The 12,652-nt window shown below is 40.1% G+C and overlaps 1 protein-coding gene across 1 annotated transcript in view; it reads right to left on the reverse strand.

Moving 5' to 3' along the window:
* Nucleotides 1-12,652, reverse strand: part of SPON1 (spondin 1) — a 313,958-nt gene that overhangs the window by 52,081 nt on the left and 249,225 nt on the right. Inside the window, exon 7 of the mRNA XM_087718428.1 lies at nt 2,436-2,500. Within this exon, the coding sequence (XP_087574554.1) occupies nt 2,436-2,500 (65 nt within the window). The remainder of the gene's footprint in view (nt 1-2,435; nt 2,501-12,652) is intronic.

A 12,652-nucleotide genomic window follows, 5' to 3' on the forward strand; every position in this document is an offset into this window, starting at 1 on the left:
CTGACACACTTTAAACAGACCTTTAGCAGAATGTATACACGCGTGACGTATTACACCAAAATCAAGTCAATGAATATTTAAGAAAAGAGCACAGAAATATTTTATAAAAATCTCTTGACAAGGGTGAACCAACAAGCACTACCACTCCTTATTTTGGAAATTCTGCTTCTCACCAAGTTCTTGGAAACAACTGTCTTGAATGGATATTTCTTGAGAGATATTAGCAGCTGCTAGCAGGGCACATTTACAGTTTTCTCCCATTTACAATCCCATCTGTGTCTATAGTCACTTGTGTATTACTGTGAACAAATGGCTTGATAAGAGTTTATTCAAATTTTGCTATGATACTCCGGGGGCAAAATCAGAAAGCAAGTTTTGTTCGAGCAGATTGAGCCCGTTTTGGATATACAACTGTGGTTATGAAATTAGTTGCAAATGAAAACACCAGGGAACTGAAATCTTTATAAGCAAATCCAGTTCTTAAAAAACAGCATTCACAGATGTGCCCTGACAATAGTCTAAAATTTGAATAACTGAATGTTGGATCTTTAATTGTCTTCAATTAGATGAAATATAATTTAACAACAGTTCTACAAATATCGTGGACATTTGAGAAGCAACAAACTAACTTGCTTAATTATTATTAATTGTATTGAATTGCATAATGTTTTTTGAGGAGTACATATGTTTTTTTTTAAGACTCAGTGATGAAATAACCTGATAAATAAGGTCAGAGAAAGTGAACGTGAAAAATGTGTATGAGTTTTCAAATCCTATTTTACAAAGATGTAGGAATGACACCCTTGAAAAAGACAATTTCCACAGAGGCATGGTATGGACAGAACAATTTACAAAAAAGGGCTGTGTAGAATAAGCAAAACCATGAGACAGCATGAAATACCGAAGAACATACACTGTATGCATGACCAAATCACACATTGCCTTGAAGTGTTGAAAGTGTTGACAAAAATATGTTATAAATGCCTATTTTGAAAAGAAGTTTGAACAAAAGAGTCAGTCAAGCAACTCTAGAGAGAGGAAAGGAAAAATGTGCAGTATAGTATAAAGCAATGCACATTTATAATAAAAGTAGCAGAGAAAAAGGCAGTGTAAAAAGTTTCAACCAAGCAGACATTCTAGGCTGGAGATAAATTTATTGGAAATTCTCAAATAAAATCTTGGGTTATCCTACATAGACATATACTCTAGAAAGTTTGCATATTATTTTTATTTAAAAGAAAACTTTTATAGAAAGTGATGCTTAGAGAAAAACATAGAGTTCCAAAATAAGACAAATGACTGAAATGTTTTAAATGGTGCTCTCATTTAAGTTACCAACCCTAAATTATGGATCTCAGGTTCTCCTGGAGCGAACTCAATTGATAAGGTTCTAAAGCTCCAGAAGTGATGGAGCAGACATCAAACTTAGAGAACAAATAAGAAAGATGAAGATGAAAGATGCAGCCAGTAATTCATTCAATTGAGTCTAGGTCAATAATTCTTTGAAGTTGAGGAAAGTTCTTTTGTTGCTGTAAGAAATTGTCAAATTTTAACAACCTGCTTGTTTTACTTAAATGGAAGTTGCCATGCCATACGTTAATATAAGGAACTGTAGCTTTTTAAGGATTGGGAAAGTCCTGTTTTGGTGGACTCTTCGATGCTCTCTTACTTTGGTTGTTTGCTTGCAGATAGTGTGTTTCCTATTTAGCTTTTTCATTGTTTATTTTGAATGGTGTGTAAATATAGTTTATGTCTATGTGTCTGTTGATGGCTGATTCATCAAAATTCCAAGCTTCCAGGAATTCCCAGTTTTGGATTAGAAGGAAACAAAAAAGATTAGAATGCCCCTAATCCAGAAGCTACCCAAGAGAAAACCACACTCCTACAACATTGGCAAGTCAAGCTGGGGGCAACTATACCCTCACTCACAATGATGATGTAATCCAGTTGGATAATGAAACATCTAGAAGCAAACAGCCAAGTTCAGAGAGCATCAAGGACCTCACAATTCAGTTCTGAGCTATATCTATTCTCTTCCATTGGAGTCCTAATTCTTCTCATAACTGGAGTTTCCAAGGCAGTTCTGATTCAAACTAACTTAATTTTTCATTTTATATCAAATTAAATTTGGCTTACCTGTAAGCAAGCAGGAACTGTATTAACTATTAGATACATCCTTGGTCCGCAAGAAAAGATCAAGACAATGGGAAACGTATCTAGATTTATTGCTGCATCACTAACACTTAACCCAGTACTTCCTATCATTTGGTCACCCACAAATATTGTTAGACAAAATTATGGATTGGAAGATTCATTTATCGACACATTTTTAGCTGAGAAAGAAACTTTTTGTGGATGGCATGATATTTACAGCAATCTGTCAGAGGACAATGATCAAAAAGTCTTTTGGGAGGTTATCTCCCTTCCTTACTTACACGTTTAGTGGTTGCCAGGCAGGCCACTGTGCTTTTGCTTTGATGACAGTCAAAACCTCATCACTCTGTAAAAGAGAAACAATGCACATCAATAAAGAACATTATGTTTGAACAGTATTATGGTGAATAACATTCTGCAGTGATTTATAACCAGCAGAAAAGGCACTTGATTTCAAATGTCTCCTCAATAATTTTCATGAAGAGAGATACAGCTCTTTTCCTTTTGAGGAAGTAAACTATATAAATTACATCAATCAATCAATCAATCAATCTTCCTGTTTGTCCTGAAAGCAAGCAATAGTTCTGACATAAGGTTTGTTAGTTGCCAAGTCATGTTTTGAATTAATCTTGTGATGTGCACGTGCACATCAGGAGGTTACATTGGAATTGACTTCCTAGGGTAATTTCCGCAAGGATTATTTCACAGTGAGGAGAATATGAATCTCCCACTGAGAAAATGTTTACCGTGACAATGAAACACATAGCAACGCATTTGCAATCTGTAAACGTATTTTGTCAAACTGTATTTTAGGCGAAAGTAATGAAACTTTTGGAGTTGACACACTGTACACTCCGCTCTGAAGGTAGCAATTTTTTCAAGTGTCAGGCATTCTTGCATAATGTTGCATTTTGGCACAGGGTTTGTTTTTTCCCCCCAGCTAAAAGTGGAAAACTATGGACATTTCAATAGCAGTTAGACTTACATACCGCTTCATACGGCTTTCAGCCCTCTCTAAGCGGTTTACAGAGTCAGCATATTGCCCCCAACAACAATCCGGGTCCTCATTTTACCCACCTCGGAAGGATGGAAGGCTGAGTCAACACTGAGCCGGTGAGATTTGAACCGCTGAACTGCAGATAACAGTCAGCTGAAGTGGCCTGCAGTACTGCACCCTAACCACTGCGCCACCTGTCATATCTGACAGCTCCTCTCCCTAACACATTATGATAATATTGATCTGTTCTCCCCAAATTTCTTGAGAGTAGCTGAACTTAGTTAATTTAAGTTAAGCATGTTAACATAAATTTGCAAGGATTTGCAAAAAAACAGCTACTGGTATCATAGGACTTTGGAGCCTATTGCTATCATATTGCTGACTGCAAATTAGCCCACAAAAGTTAGCCAAGGAAAGACACAAAATATAATCTATGCATATATGAAGGCATTAGTAATCATAAATATAGGAGTTTCCTACTGCCTAGTCTCCATGCCTTCAAAATGGATGCACAACAATTGTGACAACATACATAATAGGTTAGTTCTGGGAATCTCTTTAAGGCTGAAATAAAATTGAGAGTTATATATAGTTGCAACATTATGAAGACACATTATGAAGTTTACCTTCACATGACTTTTTACCAATACATGTTGTTAACTAAGGCAGAACCAAAGCCCACTCATGCCTCCTAACCTATATTTGCAGTGCACAAAAATGCCTAAATTAGGAGATACACACAAATACACACACACACTGTTGTGTTTTTAATCATGCATTGTTTTTATGTCGTTTTTAAATTCTTGTTTGTACCCCCCTTCCCTGGTTGAGTTGTAAGCCGCCCTGAGTCCCCTTCGGGGGAAAAGGGCGGCATATAAATAAAATCAATCAATCAATCAATCAATCAATCAATCACACACACACATACAAATACACACAAACACACACACACACACACACACATTCGTAGATTTTCACAGGTGTAGGTATGCTGGTCTTGTTGTATTCGGGTCTTTTCCCATGTAATATTCTTACATGGGAATATATATATTACACGGGAGTACACACACACACATACACACACAAACACACACACATATATACATATGCCCCCAGATTGTTGGGGAAAATATGTTGACTCTGTAACCCACTTAGAGAGGGCTGTAAAGCACTGTAAAGCAGTATATAAGTCTAAGTACACACATAGACACACACACACACACACACACACTCATACTGATGAAAAACATTACACAGAAAAAAGTTTTCTTTTGCTTCTTGCCTAATACACAGATCTGAGCACATAAGAACAGTTAGAGATTAAATACTGTCTTCACTATTGAGCATCTATGAGAAAAAGATAAATATTTTTTTTCTGGTAGACAAGTTCCAACAGATTCCATTGGTAGGTTAGCACATACTAAATTATAAGCACAACATTTTTATAGTACACAGAGACAAGTTTATCCTATATGTCTGCATAGGGGATGTGTCAAGGACACTGTGTAATTATGAGAGGGCTGTTCTTTTGTTTATTTTATTATTCTATTCTATTTAAGAAAATGTATAGGGCCCAAACCATTATAGTGAATTCAGGTAGCTTACAAAAAACCCCACACACAAACGCACACCCTCCTGGTGGGAACTATCAGTCAAGTCAATCAAATAAGTTATTTTGTTCTGACCACAATTACAGCAATACTTGTTGAGCTTTAAGCTTTTGATGGAGGAGGCCACAACCACCCCAGAGGTCGTTCTACAACTTTGGGATCTCTGAACAAGCATGAGGTTAGGACATCCCACATAAAATACATGTGTGTTTATATATGAAGGAAACAAAGAGAGGGAGAAAAGAAAAACCCCAGAAAGCTTCCTTGTAAGGATTTTTGGAAACAATTGAATATGTGCCAATACTATTAATAATATTTTTGCCAGTAGAACTAAGAACAGTATGAAAGATTCTGGCTATTTACAAGAAACCATTGTTAAGAAAGCATAAATAACAGACATATAGCTGCTTCTCTTAACTGTAAAAATAGAGAGCAATTTTATCTCTGTTCCTTCCCAGATCCCTGTATCAGCAGTTCTGAAGTTATATGTAATGTAAAGAAGCCCAAACAAAGCCACCAGACCATTTTTAAAGCAAAATTCCAATGAACCGAAGCATATATCAAATATTTCTTAGAGTTTTTTTTCTCTCCCCAAAGATTCTTTCTGAGTAAATTGTTGAGGGGGATATGCTGTTTACCACCTACTCCCAAGATTTCTGCCACTTTAAAACAAAATAAAACATCTCTCTGATTAGATGAATACCCAGACCATTCATTAAATGTAACTGGCAGCTCCAACTGAGCTGCTCTTTCAAGTGAGTCATATTCTTGACTATAATGATTCTAATTCAGCTCTAATTCACATATGCTCCAATGTAGGGAAATCAATTTCTACAAGAGGCTGCTTTGGTTTTCTCCTTATTTCTTTCACCAAGCAAAGCTCCCAAAGAAGAGGAGGAGAAAGTAAAATGTGCAGCACTGGTTGACTCAGGAAGCTTACTTAGTTCTTCCTTGTATTCAGATTTATTATAGATTTTCTGAGCTATCAACCCCAAATAATTAATCTTAATGAAAATGAAGTGCCCATACTTTGAACAATACTTTTCAGTTTCTGCTGCTAGGCATCATAGGTAGACAGGAAGAAAAAGGCAAAATAAGCCCTTATACTGACATGTTACCTAGAAACGTCAGAGAAACCTGCCTACTACTGCTTGGAATCAAATTGCAGAAAGCTTACATGGTCAGTTTAAGTAAGAATGTAGGAGAATGTCCCACCTTCTTAGACTTTCCAAAGTAGCCTATGAGCTGGCCACTTTCTTCCTAAAACGCTCAATTTGGTAATCAGTGATTTTGCAGTCAGATTCTCAGTAAATCCTCCCTTGGATTATGTTGGAAGATACACAGGTATAGGCTTCCTCTTTATCCCTAACGGCTATCCAGGTGTATTGGCTCACTGGTAGATGGTTCAAGTAGGCATTCAAGTCTACAGACTAATGTACTGCAAGAGTTATTAAGAGACTTCCAGCTCTCATAAATGAATGGCTTTGGGTGTGGTAACATTATATATCAGTATGGTAGTGAGACAGGTGAGAATCCAAAGAGTAAACACTTTATTCCATGGTGCTGCAGTGGTTAGAGTGCAGTACTGCAGGCTACTTCTGCTGACTGCCAGCTGCCTGCAATTTGGCAGTTCAAATCTCACCAGGTTCAAATCTCACCAGGCTCAAGGTTGACTCAGCCTTCCATCCTTCCAAGGTTGGTAAAATGAGGATCCAAATGGTTGGGGGCAATATGCTGACTCTGTAAACTGCTTAGAGAGGGCTGTAAAGTGGTGTATACGCTTAACTGCTATTGATATTCTCTCCACTTGGATTGCCATATCTGTCCCTTCTGTTTTGTAAGGCACAATCATAAGGAAACAGGAGCAATGTAGGAAGGAAAAAAAGTATACCGTCATAAAAGGAAATGGTTTTCTGATACCCAGAATAAGACAATTATTTCAGATGTATTTAGAAATTATTTGGACTATGGTTGAATTTGAAATTAGAAAGAACAATCTTATTATTTCCTGTGAACAGTTACTTCAATGGAATACACAAACACGTGTATCCCTATGCATCACAATGGTTTGAGCCTCCACTGTGGCACCATCTATAGGCAATTACTGGTATGCCTGCACCATATCTAATTTAGTAAATACTTTTTCAGGGCCAAGGGAGTGAATAAATGCTGCACAATGGGCACCGGATAAGCGCTCAGTTGTAGGGCCTTATTTATGGTGCATTTATAATCGATGCAGATGTGGACTGATCCATCCACATCTGTGGGGTCACTATAGGGGTCTCCCAGCATGCGTGATCAACCAGCTCCAGAATCCCCTGGCCAATTAGTTTGTCCAATTCAAGGTAAATTTTTGGATGGAGGGAGAAAGGGACCTCCTGGACTTTAAAGTACTGGGGGCAATGTTGGGGTCCAAATTAAATGAAATTGGTCCTCACATACTTGCCTAGACTGGTGCCGAAGATGTCATCGAACTCTCGCATTAGCTCTTTGGTGCTGTCATCTTCAACGAAATTGTTGCCGATCACCCAGGGATTCGAACCAGTCTAAGCCTAGAAGGTTCTGCAGGGCTCTGCTGACCATGGTAACAGGAAACAAGCTGGGTGTTTTTTAAATTGCACCCAGAAGGTGCCTTGACCCAAAATGGGGATTGAGTTTCCCTGGTAGTCACTTAGGTGTATCTCTGGAACCCTCAGCTTGTGCTTTCATAGATTAGGGATGGCTTTTTTCAGTGTGGCCCAGGACATGATGGTCAGCGATGAGCCAGTATCTATCTCCATACTACATGGAGACCCTTCAAGGAAGATGGAGATCCGCAGCTTCTTGTTCCGTGGGGTGCTTACTTGCCCGATGATTGTTTGGAACATATCTTTGGCATATGTGTTCTCTGCCCTCTGCTGCGGCTTTCATTGCTCTTGCCAGGGTGGACATGGCCTTGAAGCCTGCGGAGCTTGGGGTTCCCATGGAGTTGGAGTTGGAAACTCACTCCTGCAAGCTCTTGCAATGTGCCCTTTGTGATCGCAGCATTGGCCGATGGAGTCTCGGAAATGGCAAGAAGATTGCTGGTGGTTTCTTCCACAGCAGGTACAAGGCGGGATATGGGGTTCAAATTCTCATACTGTTCTCTGCTTCTTTCTGCGTATGCGGTAGACTTCATCCTCACCGTGGCACAACAAAACCGCGCTCGTCAAAATAGCAGTGATTAAACTGCGTTGCTAAAGCCACGACGTCATCACCGCATGTCATCACCGCCGCGACAACAGCACGGAGACAGAAGGGCGCTTTAGATCCAGATACATGCTTCGTTCTTTGCCTCTGTAAAGGTAAAGGTAAAGGTAGCCCTCCTCCTCCAGCTGCTCCTGCGGCCGGGCTGACAGCGGCAGCGGGCACGGGGCAAAGCAGGCTGCCCAGCAGCAGCAGCCCGCGGGAAGGGTCCAGCTCAGCTGCGTGGGGCAGCAGGAAGCCCGCGGGGGGCCCGAGTGGGGCCGGCATCAGCAGGCGGGGTGCGGGCTCCACCGACGCCGCCTGCCCTGCCTCTTCCTCCGGGGGAGGCGCCGGCGGTGGCGGAGGACGCGGCAGTGGCGGTGGCTGAGGCTCTCCCGGGGCCGGCGAAGCGGGCTTGCCCAGCGGCGGCAGCCACCCGTCCAAGGAGATGTTGTTGAGGAAGAAGAGGGAGGCCTGCCTCCACCGCGCGTTGCCACCCCGCTTGCGAGCCCCTAGGTTTAGGGTTAGGTTTAGGGTTAGTTTTAGGGTTAGGTTTAGGGTTAGGTTTAGGGTTAGGTTTAGGGTTAGGTTTAGGGTTAGGTTAGGCTGAGTGCTTCGGAAGGCACGGATTTGCCCTCCGCCCTTATGTCAGCATGGTAAGGTCTCATTTGCTTTAGCGATTCGGACGGCGCGGATTAGCACTCGCGCTTATGTCTCCACGGATAAGGGCTTCGCGGTATTGTGGTGGAACCCATCCTCACTGTCAGAGAGGTCTCATTCTGCAGTCTCGCAATGAACTTCAGATGCTCTGTGTGTGCTCTTGGGGCTGTTTTGCCTCTGCAGGGTTTCCGTCAACTTGGTCGAGGACTCTGTTGCTCTGGCCTTGTCTAATGTGATTTGCAGCATAAGGTTTGTTTTTGCAAGCAACCTTTGCTGCAGGTTGATGTCTCACACCCTGCAAATAATTCTATGTAGTTGCAGTTCATAGAGATCACAAAACATGCTGCAGCTTTACAAAGCACAGCAACATATTGGTTGATCGTTTCGCCTTCCTTCTGGTTACGGAGGTTGAATTCATGCCTCTGCACATATTTAGATGGCTTGGGAGTGTATAGTGTCCTCAGCGTCTGTTGAAGCACCGACAAAGCTACTGACTGTACCAGCTTTCTTTCAGCCTTCGGACAGGCCCTGGAGGTCATTGGCTTCAAGGAAGCATTTGAACCTCATCATATACACAGTCCCAGCGCTCGGTGGCTGGGTCATACGAAGCTGGTGGGGTGTGTGCAGTCATCTTGATTCAGTCAAGACAGATTTGAATTTGCCACTTAAAGATGGTCTCTCGATGCCACATTTAGCTCCGGGCTGGATTGTGTTGCTGGATTGCCAGTCAGCTCTTTTTGTGCCTAGTTGCCTTTTAATCCCATCTTCATCGCCAGTGTTAGATCAGGTGAATTGGATGAGAGTGTCTCAGGCTAACAGTAAAAACAGCTATTCATTAGTCAACACTATGTACAATCCAGCAAAGACTCTGTCTGGCATCAGCCCTTTTATAGGGAGCTGTCAGACATCTTAACTAATCACCTTTGAATATTTTCCTGCTGGATCAGAGGACCTTGGTGGAAACTGCCATACTGTCTGTCAGTATGTAACACTATTAATGATTACTTTTAGTTCCACTCTCATTTTTAAGAAAAATAAAAACATTTTCACTTTGAGTATTACTTTGATTTCTCTCTCTTCAGCACTATGGAAGTAAGGTCCTTCTGGATTCATAGCTTCAAGCAGGTGAACTGAAGGACTCTGCCCAGCTTTGGCTGATATACCAGTTGCAGCCTTGCCTGGAATGCAAGGACCTTGTAACCATAATTCATGTTCTTATTGTCCCCCCACTTGGACTATGAAGCTTCAACATCGTGTACACTGGCATGGGCATTTAATATTTCTACTCCAAACTCTGCCCTGGGCCCCTATTTCCTTCCAAGTGCAATTCAAAGTGATAGATTTGGCCTTTAAAACTCTACCCGTGGTCTCCAGCTAGTCTTAACCAATCCAATAATCTGCTAGTGGCCTCTCATTCTCTGAAATGAGAGAGTAGAGACTGTCAGGAACTATTTCACCCAGAGTTTGGAACAGCCTTCCTTCAGAAAGTTGATCTGCCTCTATGTTGTTGCCAGAGCCGAGGTGGCACAGTGGTTAAATGCAGCACTGCAGGCTACTTCAGCTGACTGCAGTTCTGCAGTTCGGCTGTTCAAATCTCACCAGCTCAGGGTTGACTCAGCCTTCCATCCTTCCGAGGTGGGTAAAATGAGGACCCGGATTGTTGTTGGGGGCAATATGCTGACTCTGTAAACCACTTAGAGAGGGCTGAAAGCCCTATGAAGCGGTATATAAGTCTAACTGCTATTGCTATTGCTATTGCTTTCCATTAGCTATTAAAAATTAAGCTTTTCTGGAAAGCTTTTGAGTTATGAGATGACAGTTTGTCCACTGATTTATTATGTTCTATTTGTTTTTAGGGTAGACATTTTGTTAGTTTATCAAATAAATAAATAAGTAAATAAATAAATATCATGCAAAAAAAGTGAAAGAAACTTGGGTTGTATTAAAAATACTGATATCCACAAGAGAAGATAAAGAGAAAATATGCATTATAATGAAAACCCCACTCTTCTTGTACCTGTATTAAATCATATATTTATGGTTTAAGAATGTCTGGTTACTACTATGATCTGGTTATCACTACTAGATAACCTCTCCTCCCTAAACACAAAAACATAAACATACAAATGTGTTAAGGGAATCACTTGGGAAAAAGTAAGGTACTGGAATTCTTGGATTATAATTTTTAATCTTTTTTTCCAGTACACACCACTGTTCAAGAACTAGCCAATGCTCTTGAGTTTAACCAATTCTTGGATTAACATAGTCCATCCAGACCAACTACTAAGGATGCTTAAGTAGCCTTGTAAATTGAATAAACGTTTTTGAAGAAGCCCTAGCAAATCACTTCCATACTGGTGACAAGAAAAAGACAGGGACATGTCCAAGTACTGTAGTTACTGATAGTAAAGACTATCTGTAGATTAGATTTGAACTGTGGGATCCTTAGTGCTCTCTAAGCTTGGTGGTTTTCTTACAGATGTTTCATTACCAAACTAGGTAACATCATCAGTAATAGAAAGGAGTATGGTTTGCTTTTATTTTTATATATTGGTGGCTTGCCTTGTCAGAGTTGGTGGAAGTGGTCTTGGTAGTTCCTTGTTTAGGCTGTCTACTGTTAGCTTGTTTGCCAACTTTGGTTGTTTCAAAATTGCCAAATTTCCATGATCTTTGCTGTACCTCCTAGGGCTTATGAGATTTGAAATAGTTGTAGGTTCCTTGCTCCTTAAATTCTTGAGCTGTTGCTCTGCTAGTTCACTGAACTAGATGAATCCAAGTTCCATCATTTCATTCTGAAAGTTCAGTTCCAGCTGAAATCTCCTGTATTTGTTACATGGCTGTACCATGCTAGACTGTCGACATGAATGTGGATGTTTGGAAGTCAAAAGTTCAAGATGGAAAGAGGCCCCGTAAGATACCCTCCTCATATTCTCCAGATGTTTGAAGGTGTTTTATTTTGCTCTGCTGTGGTAAAGTTCAAGTTATTTGCATCTCTAATGGTATGTTAAAACAGAGACATGTCATACACACAGTCTGATGCCTGTCTTGTTTTAACTTTCATAAGGTATATTATCCTGATTTTACTTCTATGCATATGTCACATACTTACTTTTCACCAGGTAAAAAAAAGCAAAACCTCCTTCATATAGTTCTCAATTTTTGTTGACTACAAAGTCATGTTCAACTTATTTCCTCTTTAAGGTTTCTTTTTATTTCTTAGTTGAGTCTACTAACCTGAAGTTAGTATTTGATGGTAACTCAACCTACTTTGGCATTGCTTAGCTTTGAGTCTGACAAAGTTAGACAGGTGCTACTGCCTGGAGTGAGTGGGAGAGCAAAAGGTTATTTCAAATTAATGTGTGATTCAGCTCCTTACGATTTGCAAAACAATCACATGTTCCCTGAACAACTTTATTTATATAAGAATGATTTTCTCAGACAGGTTAGAGATGTTCTTATAACCTGACATTTTGAAAATAGTGGCACTTGAGAAAACCATCCTTCATCATAACTGGTGATTATAGATCTGTTTGGGCAGAAATCAATATTTATACAGTGATATATATTTCTTCAGGAACTGAACTTCTCTTATGGCAACTCAATCATTCAGAATACACACACATTTTGCATTTTTAAAAAATCCTGGTGAATAAGGAACCTTTTCTCTCTCTCATTAGTTACCACTTACATTAAGTTTTCATCTTAGCAAGGTCCACATTCTGACTTTTATGGAAAGTGCAAAAACTTTGTTAGGGACTGCCCAGCAAGTAGGAAACATTCAAGAGCGTTTAAAAGTAAACATATAATAAGTATATGAGACGTCTTTAAGTGACTTTGATTGAGTTTGTCTCTAGGAAGAATTATATTAAGACAAGATCTTGGCTCCAAGCTGTAGATGATAAGCAACAGGTCTGTTTGTAGGATGACAACATTAATCCATAATCTAGATATGGATGAATGATCAAACCTTGTATGTATTACTGATATATTTGGCTTACTGAGGATCTCCGAGAATAGAAATGAGTAG

Source organism: Thamnophis sirtalis, unplaced genomic scaffold (assembly GCF_051295495.1).
Source record: "Thamnophis sirtalis isolate CommonGarterSnake01/CBP01778 unplaced genomic scaffold, rThaSir2_p1.2 scaffold_1, whole genome shotgun sequence".
NCBI lineage: Eukaryota > Metazoa > Chordata > Lepidosauria > Squamata > Natricidae > Thamnophis > Thamnophis sirtalis.